The sequence below is a fragment of the Oncorhynchus gorbuscha genome, linkage group LG08 (assembly GCF_021184085.1).
Source record: "Oncorhynchus gorbuscha isolate QuinsamMale2020 ecotype Even-year linkage group LG08, OgorEven_v1.0, whole genome shotgun sequence".
NCBI classification, from domain to species: Eukaryota; Metazoa; Chordata; class Actinopteri; order Salmoniformes; family Salmonidae; genus Oncorhynchus; species Oncorhynchus gorbuscha.
In genome coordinates this window covers 72,840,992-72,862,513 of record NC_060180.1, presented here as the reverse complement: position 1 = coordinate 72,862,513, position 21,522 = coordinate 72,840,992, and the positions used below count along the sequence as shown (strand labels likewise).

At 41.6% G+C, this 21,522-nt stretch overlaps 1 protein-coding gene across 2 annotated transcripts; it reads right to left on the bottom strand.

Annotated features, from left to right (window-relative positions):
• Nucleotides 1-2,238: 2,238 nt before the first annotated feature.
• Nucleotides 2,239-21,066, bottom strand: impa1 (inositol monophosphatase 1). Of its 2 annotated transcripts, none has more exons than XM_046360571.1 (9): nt 20,800-21,066; nt 8,350-8,456; nt 7,618-7,751; nt 6,553-6,657; nt 6,316-6,361; nt 5,786-5,894; nt 5,020-5,128; nt 4,080-4,231; nt 2,239-2,667 (listed from the first exon to the last, which is right to left on the bottom strand). In XM_046360571.1, exons 2-9 carry the CDS (start codon nt 8,410-8,412, stop codon nt 2,537-2,539), a joined length of 849 nt encoding a protein of 282 aa, XP_046216527.1. In that variant the 5' UTR covers nt 8,413-8,456; nt 20,800-21,066; the 3' UTR covers nt 2,239-2,536. The 2 variants fall into 2 exon arrangements, with proteins under 2 accessions (XP_046216527.1, XP_046216526.1); XM_046360570.1 differs by lacking the exon at nt 20,800-21,066 and adding an exon at nt 9,001-9,110.
• Nucleotides 21,067-21,522: the final 456 nt, after the last annotated feature.

Here is a 21,522-nt window from a genome sequence, read left to right as displayed (position 1 = left end):
ACCTAGGGTTGTCTAGTGAATACCACGCAGGGTTGGCTGGTGTCTAGTGGATACCACCCATTGTGGTCTGGTGTCTAGTGAATACCACTCAGGTGAATCTAGTGAATACCACCAGGGTTGTCTGTTATCTAGTGAATACCACCCAGGGTTGTATGGTGTCTAGTGAATACCACCCAGGGTTGTCTGGTGTCTAGTGAATACCACCAGGGTTGTATGGTGTCTAGTGAATAACACCAGGGTTGTCTAGTGAATACCACCCAGGGTTGTATGGTGCCTAGTGAATACCACCTAGGGTTGTCTAGTGAATACCACCCAGGGTTGGCTGGTGTCTAGTGAATACCACCCAGGGTTGTCTAGTGCTTTGTGAATACCACCCAGGGTTGTCTGTTATCTAGTGAATACCACCCAGGGTTGTGTTATCTAGTGAATACCACCCAGGGTTGTCTGTTATCTAGTGAATACCACTCAGGGTTGTATGGTTTCTAGTGAATACCACCCAGGGTTGTCTGGTGTCTAGTGAATACTACCCAGGGTTGTATGGTGTCTAGTGAATACCACTCAGGGTTGTCTGGTGTCTAGTGAATACCACCCAGGGTTGTCTGGTGTCTTGTGAATACCACCCAGGGTTGTCTAGTGAATACCACCCAGGGTTATCTAGTGAATACCACCCAGGGTTGTCTGGTGTCTAGTGAATACCACCCAGGGTTGTCTGGTGTCTAGTGAATTACCACCCAGGTTTGCTTGGTGTCTAGTGACACCACCCAGGGTTGTCTGGTAAATAGTGAATATCACCCAGGGTGGGGTTCAGTAGGGAGAAAACGTTTTGGAATTAAGTGAAACTGGGGGCGGGACTACCTGGTCTTGTCCAATGAGAAACACAATTTGTAGTTTTCCAAAATAACAACTGTACTAATAAAGACATAAGGCCATAAACAGTCTACAGCCGACTGGGAACATAAGAACATGTTGGCCTTTGAGGGGCTGAGTTGCTAGCTGCTGCTCTTTTTTTATATATATATAACGTAACCTTAATTTAACTTGGCAAGTCAGTTAAGAACAAATTATTATTTACAATGACAGTCTACCAGGGAACAGTGGGTTAACTGCCTTGTTCAGGGGGCAGAACAACAGATTTTTACCTTGTCAACTCTGTGATTTGATCCAGCAATCTTTCGGTTACTGGGCCAACGATCTAACCACTAGGGCTACTTGCCACCCCCAGGTAACTGAGCAAGCTGTTTACACCTGGCGCTAACATGCGTCCTTGTTCCTGAACTTGTCCATATTATGATTGTGCTAACACATGGTATTAAAGCGTGTCTCATCCGTCCACTGTGTCTGCAGTGACCAGATTTCCATGGTCCCTCCTTGTAATTCAAATGATTTGACAGATATTCCTTTAAAAAGTAAAAATTAAGTTCATTTTATTTTAAGACACATATTAATGTCAATATGTCAATGGTGCCACGACGATTTAAATAGTTTCTCTGTCCAGATCTGTCTACACTTGTAAGATATCCAGACACAACGCGTGTCCGACCGGAGAATCTGATCACAACGTGTCTTTTAATCATCTACATCCGTCTACAAATGTGGGCACAAACAGGATGTGGACACAAACAGGATGTGGGCACAAACAGGATGTGGACACAAACAGGATGTGGGCACAAACAGGATGTGGGCACAAACAGGATGTGGGCACAAACAGGATGTGGACACAAACAGGATGTGGACACAAACAGGATGTGGGCACAAACAGAATGCGGACACAGTCAGGACACATGTCAGTACCAGGTATAAAACTCGCTCATGATTTTAAAAAGTATTTTTAAAATTTTTATTATAAAACTGTAGGCTTTAAGTAAGTGCAGAACTAAATTAATTTAATTGATATATAATATATAATATAACTGGATTGCATTTCAAATGCAACATTAAGTGGACATAGTTTTATCAGGACCTTTCACACTCCTGGATAAGAGCCCTTTTTTCAGCTGCATTAAACCTTGAATTGACTGAGTTGTAACATTTCAGTCATTTAGCAGATGCTCGTATCCAGAGCGACTTACAAGGAAGTAGTGAGTGCAGACATTTTCATACTAATCGAATCCACAACCCTGGCGTTGTAGGCGCCGTGCTCTACCAACTGAGCAACGAGGGACCATTTCTTTACTCATAAGTTCACTATGCTATACTTATGTTGTACACTTAAAAAAACAAGGAAAAATCTAAACTCAATCAAATAAAATAAATATATATTTATTTTTTTTTTTTTTTACATACATGACTGGTGATACATATACAGCACTGTCTTAAAACATAAATGATCTTCCTGACATAAAACAATTATAATATTTCAAAATGAACTAATTAAAAACGTATAAAACACAAAATGCTAGGAGAAAAAGTTAGGTTTTAAATGACCAGAATTGTTCAAGAACAGTGATATCTTTTGAAAAAAAAAATAAAAAAAAAAGCTTACAAAACACATTTTTTTTCCTAAGAATATGACTTAAAACATAGCAATTTTTCTTGTTCAGTCTTCTGTCTCTGTAGAGGCATCATCTCGCAGAGGGGTAAACGCGTCAATCTCTTTGACAATCCTTTCAGCGATGATCTTGTTATTTGCAGCAACAACTCTTCTGGACATGAGGTCCAATGGTCCACCTAGAAAAATGAACGATTCATGTTGTAATTTTTTTTTTAGAGCTGTAAAGAAACTTATATCTTATTAACTATTGATAACGAAAGTAAAACTAGTTAAAGTATTCCCTGCAGGAATTGTTAATGAAAATACAACTGCTAAATTACAACAACAACAACTAAGTTACTGTCATTTTTACAAACGGATCAAATCTCAGCATCTCTGGGTAATCGATTGTTGTTGAGGATTAATTGAAGTCTATGCTGATCTGTGATTGGATCTTGAGTGCTATTGTGCATAACAGTACTATATACTGTGATTAGTACCACTTAGCAGACACTTCGATACATAATAGTACTATATACTGTGATTAGTACCACTTAGCAGACACTTCAATACATAATAGTACTATATACTGTGATTAGTCCCACTTAGCAGACACTTCCATACAAAGCGACACACAGTACAGTAAGTGTAATACGCGTTTCATCCCTGCAGGAATTGAACCCACAACCTTGGACGTTGTTAGCGCCACACACGGTACAACCCATTTTTTTTACGAGTGAACGCGCAAACCATTTGGCCGACGCATCGGAAGGGGCTGGGAATATGCAGTAGGGAGGCGTTTACACATTGTGAAGAGGACGCTGCAGCGACATCATAATAGAATGTTGTTGCCTGGCAACGTAGATCTGTACAACATAGAAAGTAGCCGTTCGTTCTGATGTCACCACTGCATCTTCCCAAGGTATCAAATCAGAATTGTATTTGCCTCAGGCACCTGACAGTGAAATGCTTTACTTTACAAAGCCCTTAACCAACCATGTAGTTTTAAGAACAATTATTGTTAAGTAAAAAATAGAGAAGTAAAAAGAACATATAAAAAATATAAAAGTAGCAAATAATGTGTTCATGTTATCTATGTTTAAAATAATGTAACCTTTATTTAATTAGGCAAGTCAGTTAAAACACATTCTTATTTACAATGACGGCCTACACCGGCCAAACCCTAACCCGGACGATGCTGGGCCAATTGCGCACCGACCTATGGGACTTCCAATCACGGCCGGATGTGATACAGCCTGGAATCGAACCACGGTCTGTAGTGACGCCTCTAGCACTGAGATGCAGTGCCCTTAGACCGCTGAACCAGGGTCTGTAGTGACACCTCTAGCACTGAGATGCAGTGCCCTTAGACCGCTGAACCAGGGTCTGTAGTGACACCTCTAGCACTGAGATGCAGTGCCCTTAGACCGCTGAACCAGGGTCTGTAGTGACACCTCTAGCACTGAGATGCAGTGTCTTAGACCGCTGAACCAGGGTCTGTAGTGACGCCTCTAGCACTGAGATGCAGTGTCTTAGATTGCCTGCGCCACTCAGGAGCCCAACTGTGGGGCGGAGGTCTATGTGCTATCTGGGATATACAGTGACGTACCCTCTACATCCATGAGGACGCCCCCTGCCTCGGTGACTATGATGGCCCCGGCAGCGATGTCCCAGCAGTGAATCCCTATCTCGTAGTAGGCCTCCACGCAGCCCGACGCCACCAGACACATGTTTGTGGCCGCTGTGCCCACACCTCGAATCCTAGGAAGATGGACAGAGAGAGGTTGTGTTCATTACCGTAAAAAAATGTTTTACAACAGACAACTAAAACTGGCATTTCTTATTGGACAAGACTATTGCTTGCACAAAGCTTTTCCAACGTCAGAGTTAGGGTTAGCGTCATCAAGATACCCACACAGATCAGAGTCTTATCTGATGGTACCAAGGTTTTCCCGCTGGCAATAGGATACATTCTGGGATACCAAATGTGAAAAAAAATTCCATGAATAGTATGCAGTGTGGTCCCATACTCATGTCTCAGCTACTGTAGTATGCCATCCTAGTCTTTCAAGAAAACATTTAAATACTTGGCCTCCACGCAATGTCTAATAAGTAGCATGGAAGTATGCCATTTGGGAACGTGGCCAGGGCATTCTTACCCGTGGATGACATTCTAAACGTGGCCAGGGCATTCTTACCCGTGGATGACATTCTAAACGTGGCCAGGGCATTCTTACCCGTGGATGACATTCTAAACGTGGCCAGGGCATTCTTACCCGTGGATGACATTCTAAACGTGGCCAGGGCAGTCTTACCCGTGGATGACATTCTAAACGTGGCCAGGGCAGTCTTACCCGTGGATGACATTCTAAACGTGGCCAGGGCATTCTTACCCGTGGATGACATTCTAAACGTGGCCAGGGCATTCTTACCCGTGGATGACATTCTAAACGTGGCCAGGGCAGTCTTACCCGTGGATGACATTCTAAACGTGGCCAGGGCATTCTTACCCGTGGATGACATTCTAAACGTGGCCAGGGCATTCTTACCCGTGGATGGGTAAACACAGGATCTTCCTCATGCTGGAGAAGATTTTGTCAACCACCTCTGTGTCTCTGTTGGAACCAAACTCAGTAGCAATGATAGACTGGCTGATTTCTGTAATGAGAATGTTCAGCACTTCAGTGACATTCCTATTTCAGGTTTGTTGGATAGACAGGGTAAGAGAGACAGGGAGGGAAGGTTAGCAGGGGAGTGTATGGAGGGAAGTAGGACAGAATTGAATGATGATGTGTATAAAGGATTACAAATTTGTGTTAAGTACTAAAGATGTTGCAAATGCTCGTGAATTGTAATGCTCGTGAATTGTAATGCTCGTGAATTGTAATGCTCGTGAATTGTAATGCTCGTGAATTGTAATGCTCGTGAATTGTAATGCTCGTGAATTGTAATGCTCGTGAATTGTAATGTTGATGAATTGTAATACTCATGAATTGTAATGCTCATGAATTGTAATACTCATGAATTGTAATGCTCGTGAATTGTAATACTCATGAATTGTAATACTCATGAATTGTATGAATTGTAATAATTATTTTAACAAAAATGAAATACTAGTTTAAATGCAGCGCTACAATGTAAATCTGGACTCAAACGGAGTAGGGAAATGTAAATATGTGGCTTCTCACCTAATAAAAGATTGGGAAACACTGGTCTATAGTAAAGTAAAATATGACTAGTAGTGAATTCAGAGAGACATAGTAATACTAGTATTATACAGCACTATAGATGCACAGGTTGAACTAACTACTGAACCTTTCTGGTCTGACACATTAAGGATCTGTCCATTGCAGAAGGCCCCCTTCCCTTTCCTGGCTGTGTACATCTTGTCTTCTATGCAGCTGTACACCACTCCAAACTCCAGCTGAGGGAAACAAGAGAGGAATGTCTGTTGCGGTGGCAATCTGAACAGGGATTCACTACCCCCCGTATACACCGTGAACGAGGTTAGGGTACACAATCGACCACAATTCAAAAAAACAAAAAGGAGAAATCTAAATTCAATAACATTTTAGACTTTTACAGCCCCTTTAATGACTGGTGATGAATATAGATTATACTGGTTTAAACATAGATGATCTTCCCGGTCAGTTGACCATTTAAAAAAATATAATTTATGAAACACAGAATGCTAGGACAAAAAAAAGTTTGGTTTTAAATTACCGTAATTGTTCAAGAGTACTATTGTCAACTGCAACAATTACAGAAAACTTTGCCATTTTAAATGAAGAATGAACAATGAAACGTCTCTGAAAAAACTCTGAATGATTAATAGGAAAACTTGCCTTTCTGTTGACTGCAAAGCCAATAGACACGGCAACAAATGGATATCTGTTGAAAGCCATTGATTTCAGAAAGATGGTGTTAATTAAGATAACCAATGCTACAGTAAGATGAGCAAATGTGTGCAACATAATGACAGGATTAAATGGAAATCAGGTGTTTGATAAGATGTTTTAAAATCGACACAAAACGATTAACACATTTTTTTGGGAGAAAATAACAATAATTGAATAAATTACCCGTGGACAAAGTTAGTGGTTCCGTCTACCGGGTCGACAATCCAGGTTGGGTTGTCAGTTAGAACACAGGGCTCTCCGGCAGCCACCGACTCCTCGCCTATGAAACTGCAACACAACGAGAACAAGGTTGTGTTCGTGAAGCTGCTTAAACACACCAGGAAAAGAACAACCCAGTCGACCTCCATTTGTTTCTATGTAAAGCCAGAGGCGGCTTCGCCTGTGTTTTCAGCTCTCTCTCTCTGCGTGCAAGATCATTAAGGCACTAAAGGAAACCGACTGCAACAGAGAGGGACAATCTGAAATGCTCATTTTCCATAGCAAAATGTTTTCTTACTGGACAAGTCTAGATCGCCCCCTCTCCGTAAAACTACCTACTAAACTACCGCCATTAAAGTCCATATAGTCTGCATCATTTAGAAACACCAAACACCTTTATGTCTGCATCATCTAGAAACACCTTTATAATGTCTGCATCATCTAGAAACACCTTTATAATGTCTGCATCATCTAGAAACACCTTTATAATGTCTGCATCTAGAAACACCTTTATAATGTCTGCATCGTTTTTCAAATGTTATTGACCTTTATTTAACTAGGTTAAGTCAGTTAAGAACAAATTCTTATTTTCAATGACGGCCTAGGAACAGTGGGTTAAACTGCCTGTTCAGGGGCAGAACGACAGATTTGTACCATGTCAGCTCGGGGATTCGAACTTGCAACCTTTAGGTTACTAGTCCAACGCTCTAACCACTAGGCTACCCTTCCGCCTCTACACTCTAATCACTAGGCTACCCTTCCGCCTCTACACTCTAACCACTAGGCTACCTACCACCTCTACACTCTAACCACTAGGCTGCCCTGCTGCCCCATCTGCATCCTCTAGAAACACCATGTATAATAACTCCTTTATAATGTCTAATTGAACACCAACAGATACTGATCGGGAGGTTCTGTAATATACCTGTAAAAATCTTTCTCCTTTTCATGGGCTATAAGAAGTGTGCCAGTGTGTGTGTGTGTCAGGATATGTCTTTATATAAGCAAAGCCACAGTAAGTTATTGTACCTGTGCGTGGGGAATTTCTCCTTCACAGAGTCTATAATGAGTTGCTCCACCTTTTGGTCAGTTTTAGTCACCAGGTCCACAGAAGAACTCTTCAACATAACCTTCATGTCATTCTGTACTGCATCCCTTACAAGCTGCAGCAGATAGATACACGGTTGAATTCTGGAACTGCTGTCTGATGCCAAAAGGTCAGTGAAGAAAACCACAAGACAAGCAGCACCACCACACACTCTGACAGACACAAAGTAAGTCAGTCAGTCAGTCACAGTAAGACAGACAGTGAGTCAGTCAGACAGACACAAAGTAAGTCAGTCAGTCAGTCACAGTAAGACAGACAGTGAGTCAGTCAGACAGACACAAAGTCAGTCAGTCAGTCAGTCAGTCAGATAGACAAATTCAGACACAGAGACAGTCAGACAGAGACAGTCAGACAGAGACAGTCACAGACAGACAAACACAAAAACAGACAGAAAGGAGAGACAGTCACAGACAGACAAACACAAAAACAGACAGACAGACAGACAGTCACAGACAGACAAACACAAAAACAGACAGACAGACAAACACAAAAACAGACAGACAGACAGAACGACAGAACGACAGAACGACAGACATACAAGGCATTTCACTCGATGCAGTTCCAACATGCGAAACCGTCCATGCTTTCCAATGCTGGCTGGTCATTGACATAGACAGACAGACAGACAGGACAGGACAGACAGAGACACTCACCGAGCCTGCTTTCCTGGCCAGAGCCACAGCATGGTCCATGGCATTCTGCCAAAGGTCAGTCATGGTGTATGGTGCCTTGATGCAAGACCTATGTCCTTAAAAGGATGCTGTGGAACAGACAGTGAAAAGGTTTGCACATAAACTAGCTACCCCAATACTGGGTCCAGTATGTGCTTGTAGCAATGGAGCTGAACATGCTCTCAATTCCATCAGAATAAGAGCTTTATGAAACCTGAGGCAAATCCTCCTGCAATTTCCATTTTCCAAGAGCATGACCTTTGTAAAAATAGCAACCCTAAAGGGAAGAACGACTGATTGCTCCTATACCGATGGGAAGAATGTGAAAGTACATTGACAAATTATGGTATAATCATTTAATTAAAACAAATAGCGATATTCGAGAATAAAACGATTTGCATTGCAAATGTTTTCAGATAAAGTCTTGTTTATCCATTTCAAAAACGATTTACAGCACTGATCCGAGATTGGTTTAGCCTAACAGTTCTCGAGCTATATGCGAGGATTTATAACCATTTCATCTTAAAATGTAACACACAAAACGTTATCGAGCTAGTCTGTGCACAGAACAGGAAATAAGAGACTATAACTAGCATACGAATGATCGAGAAAAAAAATTGACTAAAATCTCACCGATAGTAGATCGAGTTGGGAAAAGTCAATAAGCCACCACTTCCGCATAGAACCTATTTTTTTTTTTTTACTTCCGCATCGAATCGTCTTCTTCTTGGCTAGTTTGTCCAACAAGACGAATGACGGGTATGTGCTGCCGCTTACTGGCCAGTGTTGCGCCATTGCACGCCATTAGCAATACTGCACAAAACTATTAAACGCAACATGTAACAATTTCAAAGATTTGACTGAGTTACAGTAGTTCATAAAGGGAAACCAGTCAATTTAAATAAATTCATTAGGACCTAATCTATGGATTTCACATGACTGGGAATGCAGATATGCATCAGTTGGTCACAGATACATTTGGAAGAAAAAGAAAAGAAAAGGTAGGTGCGTGGATCAGAAAACCAGTCTATCTGGTGTGACAAATCATTTGCCTTACGCAGCGCGACACGTCTCCTTCACATAGAGTTGACCAGGCTGTTGATTGTGGCCTGGGGAATCTTGTCCCGCTCCCCTTCAAGCTATGCAAAGTTGCTGGATATTGGCCGGAACACGCTGACGTACACATCGACCCAGAGCATCTCAAATATACCGTACTCAAAAGAGTGACATGTCTGGTGAGTATGCAGGTCATGGAAGAACGGGGACATTTTCAGCTTCCAAGAATTGTGTACAGATCCTTGCGATGGGGCCGTGCATTATGCTGAAACATGAGGTGATGGTGGTGGATGAATGGCGCGACAATGGGCCTCAGGATCTCGTCACTGTATTTCTGTGCGTTCAAATTGCCATCGTTAAAATACAATTGTATTCATTGTCCGTAGCCTATGCCTGTTTATACCATAACCACACCACCAACATGATGGACTCTGTTCACAACGTTGACATCAACAAACCGCGTGTTCAGTGTATTTTAAAAACGTTTTACAGGCAATCCTCAGTCAGGTTGATATGAACAACCCATTAATACAAACAGTCTCAATTGGAGTCATTTCTAACACTTTACTGAAAAGTAGGAACTGTAGCAGTTATTTGATGCCATAGAAATAGGTACTCTAGATGTATATAACCCCTTGTAAGCATGGACATTGCCATTGAGGGCCTCCACCATTTTAATAGTTCAAGGGATAGTTCACCCAAATTGCAAAAGAACCCTGTAAGCATTCTATGTAAGCATTCTATGTAAGCATTCTATGTAAGCCGTCTATGTAAGCATTCTATGTAAGCATTCTATGTAAGCCGTCTATGTAAGCCGTCTATGTAAGCATTCTATGTAAGCATTCTATGTAAGCAAAGCAGTCTATGTAAGCATTCTATGTAAGCATTCATATGTAAGCATCATATGTAAGCATCATATGTAAGCATTCTATGTAAGCATTCTATGTAAGCATTCTATGTAAGCAGTCTATGTAAGCAGTCTATGTAAGCATTCTATGTAAGCATTCTATGTAAGCATTCTATGTAAGCATTCTATGTAAGCATTCTATGTCAGCAGTCTATGTAAGCAGTCTATGTCAGCAGTCTATGTCAGCAGTCTATGTCAGCAGTCTATGTCAGCAGTCTATGTAAGCATTCTATGTAAGCAGTCTATGTAAGCATTCTATGTAGGCAGTCTATGTAAGCAGTCTATGTAAGCATTTTATGTAAGTTACAAGGTATGACAGCATGCAATGCTTCGGTTTAGTATCCTTAAACGGAGTTCCACAGGTGATCCATTATCCATAATCCCCCTCCATTATCCATAACCCCCTCCATTACCCATAACCCCCTCCATTACCCATAACTCCCTCTATTATCCATAATCCCCACCTCCATTATCCATAATCATCCTCCATTACCCATAACCCCCATTATCCAAAATCTACATCCATTATCCATAATCCCCTCTCCATTATCCATAATCACCCTACATTATCCATAATCAACCTACTAGCTCTACATCACAAAAGGTTAAGGTAAAGCGATAGGTCTCAGGTTTAGAGGAGGAAACCACAATGCTATTCACAGTTCAGCTGTTTGAACACATTGACACCTATCTCACTATCACAATGGAGAGGAGGAGCACATTTCAAGCAGTTATATTTTTTATCATATCTCTTATGTCTTATGTCATATCACCTTATGTCATAAGGTGAATGCACCAATTTGTAAGTCGCTCTGGATAAGAGCGTCTGCTAAATGACTTAAATGTAATGTAAATGTATTTGGGAAAATAAAATGTTTATAACAAATTCCCACTAGTTCCCACGATGGCCTATGCAAAAACACGTCAAGAGTTTTTCGATCTTTGTTCCATTGAACATTGCTTTAAAGGCTTTTTTAAAATGACCAAATAACCCCTTTACCAAATCACATGATCATGAGAAATATTGATCAAGATGTAAAAACATGGCAAAGTCAATATTTCAACATGTGATAACAGGGGACAATGCTTTCTACATTTCAAGATTATTGTCAATCACTGTTTGGTGGGATACAATTCATAGCTTAGTGCTCTGGACAGGTGACAATGAGGCTTTACAAGGCATTTCACTCGATGCAGTTCCAACTTGCGAAACCGTCCATGCTTTCCAATGCTGGCTGGTCATTGGTTAAAGTAGGATTCTGTTTCAATGTTGTTGTGGCTGCAGTAACTGACCCTATTGGCTCAAATAGAGCATCTCTTATGGCTCATCTCCAGATGAGTCATATCGCTGAGGAAAGGGGTCCTCCTGATTTGAATGTCATGATGGGCTTGCCTGGTATAATACAAAATACTTGTTTTGAAATATTAGCCAGGCTTGATGGTTGAATGTAGGGCATTGCAACTTGGACTCAGGGGCAGGCGTAATATAGTAAATGTAAATCAGAGGACATTCCAATTAGTGTGATATGTTACAAATTACAATTCGTATGATACTGTACGTTTCAGATTGCACAAGGTGGTTGCTAATTTTAGCTAGGTGGCTAACGCTAATGTTAGATAGGTGGTTAACATTAGCTAGGCTAGGGGTTGGGGTTAGAGTTTAAGGTTAGGGTTAAGAGTTAGGTTAAAGGGTTAGCTAACATGCTAAGTCATTTTAAAGTAGCAAGTAGTTGCTAATTAGCTAAAATGTTCAAGTTGTCCATGTGGAGATTTGAACAGGCTAAAGGTTACTAGACGTTTGCATTATACGCCTGACCAACCCACCCTACTTACAGGTTTTTTTATGCCTTAATTAACCCTCTGTCTTATGTAATAAGAGGTAGCCTAGTGGTTAGAGTGTAGAGGCGGTAGGTAGCCTAGTGGTTAGAGTGTAGAGGCGGTAGGTAGCCTAGTGGTTAGAGTGTAGAGGCGGTAGGTAGCCTAGTGGTTAGAGTGTAGAGGCGGTAGGTTGCCTAGTGGTTAGAGCGTTGGACTAGTAACCGAAAGTTGCAAGTTCAAATCCCCGAGCTGACAAGGTACAAATCTGTCGTTCTGCCCCTGAACAGGCAGTTAACCCACTGTTCCTAGGCTGTTATTGAAAATAAGAATTTGTTCTTAACTGACTTGCCTAGTAAAATAAAGGTTAAATCAAAAAAAATATATATATATAGCTTTATGCGTTTCTGCACACACCAGAGTTCCTTACATGCATGTTTCATTTACATTTTTTTGTCTGTAATGTATGCTGAGCCCTTTTAAACTCATACCTGTATTATTGGGTTGAAAAATGGCACATTTGGGAACTTATAACTGTCTAAATTGCAATGTAGTGTCTGACTTGCCTAGTTAAATAAAGATAAAACAAAATAATTATTTTTAACAAGAGTAATAGTTAGTATATTACATTTACACAAATCATGAATGCTTTTAGAAAATCTCTATATATTTAATACTTTCCATATACATGGGTAGCCATGAGAAAGACACCCCAATAGTGATCGACTATCGAGGATCTATGGGGCGCCATCGGGCGATGCAGGCTTGTACACAATCGCCCAACCTTAACACACACACTGTTACGCCCTGGCCATAGAGAGGCTTTTATTCTCTATTTTGGTTAGGCCAGGGTGTGACTAGGGTAGGCATTCTATGTTCATTTTCTATGTTTTGTATTTCTTTGGTCGTTTGGCCCGGGTGTGGTTCTCAATCAGAGGCAGCTGTCTATCGTTGTCTCTGATTGAGAACAATACATAGGTAGCTTTCTCCCACTGGGTTTTTGTGGGCAGTTGCTTTCTGTTTTTGTGTCTGCACCAGACAGAACTGTTTCTGTTGTTGTTGTTGTTGTTGTTGTTGTTGTTGTTGTTGTTGTTGTTGTTGTTGATCAGTGTTCAGTTCTATTAAAGGATGAACACGCTGCACCTTGGTCCTCACCTTCTTCCACCAACAGCCGTTACACATACTCTCTCTCTGTGGTTACAGTAGGCTAACGTATGTCAATGGTTTTAGGAACAGCACTAGCATCAGGCAGGATTTAGGCTACATACTGCCTAGTGGGTCCTCACTGGCTAGTGGGTCCTCACTGCCTAGTGGGTCCTCACTGCCTAGTGGGTCCTCACTGCCGATGGTGGGTCCTCACTGCCTAGTGGATCCTCACTGCCTAGTGGGTCCTCACTGCCGATGGTGGGTCCTCACTGCCTAGTGGGTCCTCACTGCCGATGGTGGGTCCTCACTGCCGATGGTGGGTCCTCACTGCCTAGTGGGTCCTCACTGCCGATGGTGGGTCCTCACTGCCGATGGTGGGTCCTCACTGCCGATGGTGGGTCCTTCACTGCCGATGGTGGGTCCTCACTGCCTAGTGGGTCCTCACTGCCTAGTGGGTCCTCATTGCCTAGTGGGTCCTCACTGCCGCTGGGGGGTCCTCACTGCCGCTGGGGGGTCCTCACTGCCTAGTGGGTCCTCACTGCCTAGTGGGTCCTCACTGCCGATGGTGGGTCCTCACTGCCGATGGTGGGTCCTCACTGCCGCTGGGGGGTCCTCACTGCCTAGTGGGTCCTCACTGCCTAGTGGGTCCTCACTGGCTAGTGGGTTCTCACTGCCGAGAACAGCAGTAGAGACACCCTGCCCCCCTATGGCCAGGTCTGGTAATACAGGTATCATTAGTCATTACTAACACCAATCAGAACAGCAGCTTCAAATGTCGAACAAAGTTGGAAATTGTTGCGCCTTCCTCTTATTTTCTTCTCTCATGTTTTGCAGGTTGCAATCCATTTTTTGTTGATACACAGCGTCGTCTTTATATCCAAAAATATATAAATAAAAAAATGATAATTTGGGGTATCATCTTTCCAAGGGCTCCATCTGAACTCACCCGCCCATGTTCCTCTGCACTGACACGCACAACTTTTTCCTTAGCTGGCACAATTTTATTGGCTGCTGTTCGATTCAAACTGTAATCCGTTAAATGAAGAAGAAAAAAAAGCGCTGCACACTTTTAAGAGCATAATTTTTTATATTTGGGCTTGGGGAGGGTATCAAGTCAGGTCAAGTCATAAGGCTTAAGTCCAAGTCAAGTCACGAGTCATCGGTGTTAAAACTTCTTATGGCTGGGGGGCAGTATTGAGTAGCTTGGATGAATAAGGTGCCCAGAGTAAACTGCCTGCTCCTCAGTCCCAGTTGCTAATATATGCATATGATTAGTATATTTGGATAGAAAACGCTGACGTTTCTAAAACTGTTTGAATGATGTCTGTGAGTATAACAGAACTCATATGGCAGGCAAAAAACAACCAGGAAGTGGGAAATCTGAGGTTGGTCGATGTTCAACACAGCTCCTATTGAAGATACAGTGGGTTATTGGTCATGTTGCACTTCCCAAGGCTTCCACTAGATGTCAACCATCTTTAGAAACTTGTTTGATGCTTCTACTATGAAGGGGGGTTGAATGAAGGGGGAACGAGTCAGAGGTCAGCAGTCAAGCGCTGGTCACGCGCATTTCATATGAAAGGTATCTCCCGTTATTTTGCATTTCTGAAGACAAAAAGAATTCTCCAGTTGGAATATTATTGAAGATTTATGTTAAAAACATCCAAAAGATTGATTCCATACATCGTTTTACAAGTTTCTACGGACTGTAACAGAACTTTGGCATTTCGCCTGCAACTAGTGAACACGCTTCATGAGTTTTGATTTGTTTACCAAACACACTAACAAAAGTAGCTTTTTGGACATAAATGATGGAAATTATTGAACAAATCAAACATTTGTGGAACTGGGATTCCTGGGAGTGCATTCTGATGAAGATCAAAGGTAAGTGAATATTTATAGTGTTATTTCTGACTTCTGTTGTCTCCAACATGGCGGATATATGTATTTGTTCTCTGAGCGCCGTACTCGGATTATTGCATGGTTTGCTTTTTCCATAAAGCTTTTTTGAAATCTGACCCAGCGGTTGCATTAAGGAGAAGTGTATCTAAAGTTCCATGCATAACACTTGCATTTTCATCAACATTTATAATGAGTATTTCTGGGGTGGCAGGGTAGCCTAGTGGTTAGAGCGTTGGACTAGTAACCGGAAGGTTGCAAGTTAAAACCCCTGAGCTGACAAGGTACAAATCTGTCATTGATGTGGCTCTCTGCAATATCACTGGATGTTTTTGGAACGACTGAACATAACGCGCCAATGTATACTGAGATTTTTTTAACATAATCGTTTGTGGTGCTTTCGCTGTAAAGCCTATTCAAATCGGACACTGTGGTGGGATTAACAACAAGATTAAAATGGTATAAGATACTTGTATGTTTGAGGAATTTTAATTATGAGATTTCTGTTTTGAATTTGGCGCCCTGCACTTTCACTGGCTGTTGTCATATCATCCCATTAACGGGATTGCAGCCCTGAGAAGTTGTTAAAGTAGGGTGACCAGATGTCCCCGTTCACCGGGACAGTCCCTGTTTTTGGTGGCCTGTCCCCGGCAATGTCCCCGTTTTTAACTGTGCGTTAAAAACAGACCGCAAAATGAAATATGTTACTTGGCAAGAAAGACCTGGCAGCAGAGCCTACGGGTTGACTTCTCAATCACCTTGTGCTTGTTTCGTCCAGCAGAGGGGGCTGCTCGCTATAGCAGCTTCATTCACTCTTCTTCTTCTACTAACTACTTGCTCGCGATAGTTTTAGAGAAAACTGCTGTGGAAAACTCGGGCCAGAAGCAAGCAAATCCACAACATTACCATAAATGTCTTTTCAAGCCATGTAAGTTACAATCGTTTGAGATACTAGCTAGTGGTGTTATAATGTCACAATTTATCATATAGATAGATGGATCTGTTCTATAAGGTTTTAAATAGGCTATGCTAGCTAACGTTAGCTCGCTACTGTTATGGTAGCTAGGTTAAAAAAAACGTTCACATGTAAACATGCAGTGGACTGGCTATTTTAAAAAATATGATTATATCAAATGAATGCAATTAATTCTGATAATATTTTTTGTAGATAATTTAATGGTTTGGCATTATAAGTAGTGTGGAAATATATTGAGAAATGTTCATGGATAACATTAGCAGTGGAGAGGAGGAAGACTGGATAGGAACAAGAGTGAAGGAGATAGAAGAGTTTACAAACAATGTTTACAAACAATGTTTATGAAAAAAAAAATACAAAAAAATGAGGCAAAAAATCAGAATCTATTAACCAAAGTATTTTATCTAATAGCTATTTATTAACACAGATTGGAGAGGAAGGAGAAGGAAACATTAAAGGAGTAAAAATAGTGAAGCAAGGAGAGTGTAGAAGAGTGAGGTGGAAAGGTGAAGAGAAGGAAAGGCAGACGAGTGAAGAAAAGAGGAGGAGAAAGATTGGAGGAGGAGAAGAAAAAGTGAAGAAAAGAGGAGAAGAAAAAGTGAAGAAAAGAGGAGGAGAAAGATTGGAGGAGGAGAAGAAAAAGTGAAGAGTGTAAGTAGAGTGACACAAGGATAGTGAAGAACAGACAGAGGAGATGCAAGAAACAGAAATGCACTTTTCATGACAGACATGATGAGAGAATGTCCATTTATACGCTCAGGTCAAGACGATAGAATGGTTCACTGCACCCTTTGTTATTCCTCTCTTTCAATTGGCTGCCGGAGAAGAACGGCAGTGATAGAACATCAGCAGACGAAAAAGCATAAAGCCTCTCTGATTGGCCGTGTTGGTGTGCCCTCTGTCACCACATTCTTCAAGAAGGTAGAGCCTTCCCAAGAAGAATATGGTTTAGCTGTGCAGGAGGGTGTCTTTGCACACCACACTATGCGACACAATCATAGTTACAGATCTATGGACTAGACAGCACAACTGACACGGAAGCTTTATGAGCCGAAGTTTACATGTGCTAGGACAAAATGTGACGCCATAGTGAGTAACGTGTTAGCATCATGTGCTAGGACAAAATGTAACGTGTTAGCATCATGTGCTAGGACAAAATGTGACGCCAGTGAGTAACGTGTTAGCATCATGTGCTAGGACAAAATGTGACATCATGCCAAAATGTGACGTGAGTAACGTGTTAGCATCATGTGCTAGGACAAAATGTGACGCCATAGTGAGTAACGTGTTAGCATCATGTGCTAGGACAAAATGTGACGCCAGGACAAAATGTGACGCCATAGTGAGTAACGTGTTAGCATCATGTGCTAGGACAAAATAGTGAGTAACGTGTTAGCATCATGTGCTAGGACAAAATGTGAGTAACGTGTTAGCATCATGTGCTAGGACAAAATGTGAAGTGAGTAACCATCATGTGCTAGGACAAAATGTGAAGCCATAGTGAGTAACGTGTTAGCATCATGTGCTAGGACAAAATGTGAAGCCATAGTGAGTAACGTGTTAGCATCATGTGCTAGGACAAAATGTGACATAGTGAGTAACGCATCATGTGCTAGGAAAAATGTGACGCCATAGTGAGTAACGTGTTAGCATCATGTGCTAGGACAAAATGTGACGCCATAGTGAGTAACGTGTTAGCATCATGTGCTAGGACAAAATGTGACGCCATAGTGAGTAACGTGTTAGCATCATGTGCTAGGACAAAATGTGACGCCATAGTGAGTAACGTGTTAGCATCATGTGCTAGGACAAAATGTGAAGCCATAGTGAGTAACGTGTTAGCATCATGTGCTAGGACAAAATGTGACGCCATAGTGAGTAACGTGTTAGCATCATGTGCTAGGACAAAATGTGATCATGTGAGTAACGTGTTAGCATCATGTGCTAGGACAAAATGTGACGCCATAGTGAGTAACGTGTTAGCATCATGTGCTAGGACACATGTTAGCAACATGGGCAACTACTTTGGTAACACAGGACCTAGACCAGGTTGAATTTGTGTCCCTGGCCATTGATGTGTCCAATCATGAACATGTAAAGCTGCTGCCAATAGTGGTCAGATATTGTAATGGTGATATATGGTGGCAACACATCTGTGGAAACAAAACTGCTTGATTTTGTTGAATTATATAATATATGCCATTTAGCAGACGCTTTTATCCAAAGCAACTTACAGTCATGTGTGCATACATTCTACGTATGGGTGGTCCCGGGGATCGAACCCACTACCCTGGCGTTACAAGCGCCATGCTCTACAAAACTGAGCTACAGAAGGACCATGTGGACACTGTGGTGGGATTAACAACAAGATTTGAAAGGAGAAACAGCAGAGGAAATCACAGCTGAGGTCCTGGTGGTCATCCCAAAATGTAACCTGGAAAACATTCTCTGCCAACAACAAATACCTTCTTTGGAGGACTGAATAGGCTGAGGAGGGTCAATGTCCATACCAAAGTTAAAAATGCTCTGCAGTGGGAGGTGATTGGCTGAGGTTGTCCTGTCCACATCATTCATAACACGGCCAGAACAGCTTTGTATATGATGTTGAGAACCTGCTCACAAAGATATTTGGATATGTTCATATTTTCACCGTCAGAGGTGAAAGACTGAAGGGCTTTTGTGAGTTTGTTGGCCAGGAGTACCATAACATTTTAGGACACAGCTATGTTCTCTGGCTGTCCATGCTCCCTGCTCTAGAAAGAGTGCTGAAAATGTTTCTTGAAATCCTTTTTTATTTCTGAAGACAAAATGCCCTGTTGTCCTGCGAACAATGTTTGAACATCCACTGACTGAACTTTGGCCTTTGTCTCTGGAAACTTGACACGAATTCCGTGACACGATCAAGATGCTTGGAGGCCATGGAGTCCGCTGCTATTCTGAGAAATGTTGAGGCAAAATTGACTGCAAGACGTGATAACAACTTCATTCCAGTTTTGGTCAGAGGACTTCTGAGAGACCTAGAGGACAATGGAGAAATGTCTAAAGAGAGCTTTCTCAAAACATCCCAATCATTCTTCACTATGGCTGTGAACTACTTGCAAGCATTGGGGAAAGCACACAGATAATCTAAAAGATTCACATGGTCTCCTTTTAAAAAGGCAACCTCAGTGTGAAGAGATCCAGAAGGTACCAGTCAGCCACCCTGCAGGAAAAATGCCCCAATGTGACCATCAATGAGGATGCATTGTGTGACGAGGTTACAGGCCTGCAAGAGTTCCTAAAGAGGGGATCGCTTGAAGAATGGAAAACATCTGAGACACCTCTTAGTCAGAGATGGAGCACGGTGGTTACCGACTTCAAAGAGAACGACATCCCACACACTAACCTGGCTAAATTAGCGTCTGTTGTCATGTGCTTACCTGGAAGTAATGCACCAGTCGAGAGAGTATTCTCCCAAACTAATAATATATGGACAGCAGCAAGAAATAGGTTCACTGATCCTACCATCAAGTCCATTCGTATTGTGAAGACAAACTTCAACCTCCCCTGCCAGGAGTTCATTGAGAAGCTGGCCAAAGACAGAGCAATCCTGAAGAAAATACATTCTTCTGAGAAATATACAGATTAGGTTGGTATAAGTATATTATGTAGTTACCAATATCATCAGTATCTTATTTCTTTATTATGTTAAGTATTTCACATGTACTAGTGTCTGTTGTTTTCCAGTTTTGATCATGTTCTCTTCTGCTCTTAGTCTACCCAGACTACCAGGACCACTGAATAGCTGTTCAGATTGGACAGTTCTGTCTTGTCTATAGTGTTTCTGTAGTATAGTTGTTTTCTCTATCACAATGTGCCTGTTAGACGAAACACATGAAACCGGAATTGTCCCTTTAAAAAAAAAAAATCATATATAATAACATTGGATATTTTAATTATATATTGACCGCCGAACTGGAAATGTCCCCGGTTCTCATTCTAGAAATCTGGTCACCTTATGTTAAAGTCGAAGTCGAGTTGCAAGTCATCATATTTGACTCATGTCTGACTCAAGTCCAAGTCATGTCACACCTGGTCTGTATATCTCCGGATTTATTTTCAATAATGACACAAATCGCACATGACAAAACACTTGCATAATATGGCCGAGTCTAACCGAACAACAGGCTGAATGTTGTCCCACTCAATCAGCTGGCAAATTTCACAAACACTTCCAGCTGATTGCGAGGAAATGCTTCGGTCAGCTGCCTTCGGTTACATTTCTCTATTTACATATTGTGCATCACCTGCATAGGACAGGAGATTGAAAATACAAGTGACAATTTAGCTAACGAGATTGTAGTACGATAGAAAAGGGGTGTCTCTTTGAGTATTTTAACATGACACTTCCGGACGGATGCTTGCCTAAACGTCAGACTGTCTCCATGTTTACCCCGTGGCTATTCAGTCTGAAAGAAGTCGGTCAATAATAAACGACTCGAGTCTCTACGAGGCAGAATGTTGACTAAAATTATATTTGCACTTACTTGACCTGTTGCACGTGCTGTTGGTCTATTTGATGGTAGGTTGGAGGAGATTGCGTATCTGCAGGAAAGTGTAGTTTACCCGACTTTATGCTGTAGGTTAAACTTACCAGTAATGAAGTGTGCGCTAAATACCCGTTTGTATCTTTGACGCTGGCGTCCAACCACCTCGTTTTACAGCAAGTATCCATGCATCTCGTTGTGCTGATCCTTTTGGAAAATCTATACACTTTTCATTTCTGTCAATCGGGAACACCCCACCAGCGAACATGATTGTCCAAAGCTTTTTACTCTCTACATGGCCCTTAATGTCCTCATATTACTAGCCTAATTCTAGGAGGTAACTAGATACTCGTTTTTAGACGTTTGGCTGTTGGTTTACACTCGCATAGGACATTTTCTGGGAACAACGGTTGTGGAACACTTCCGTACATAGCTCCTTGAAAACGGTTCCCAACTGAGCGATATCATTTGCCGCTATGGCCAAGCTGCAAAGTCAACATTGGCTATATCGTGAAACGTATTGGCTAGAAGATAAATAAATTAGCCAGAATCAAATATATTTAGAATAGAACTGTATTGTCCCTCAGAATGGTCAATTAGTATTTTTTTTGTGTGCCAACAATAAAACAAGGACAGGATGTTGTACACAAACGCCTTAATCACACCGATAGTATGATTACGCAAAATAATACGCAGCATCATTTGGATATGTGTGCAACAAATGTTCAACATTCATCTTCCGCTACCATTTCTGTCAAGCCGTCTAGTCATACATTTTGACGCTTAACTCCGATCAATCCAACGTATACAGAACGCAGTGCAACTGCCTC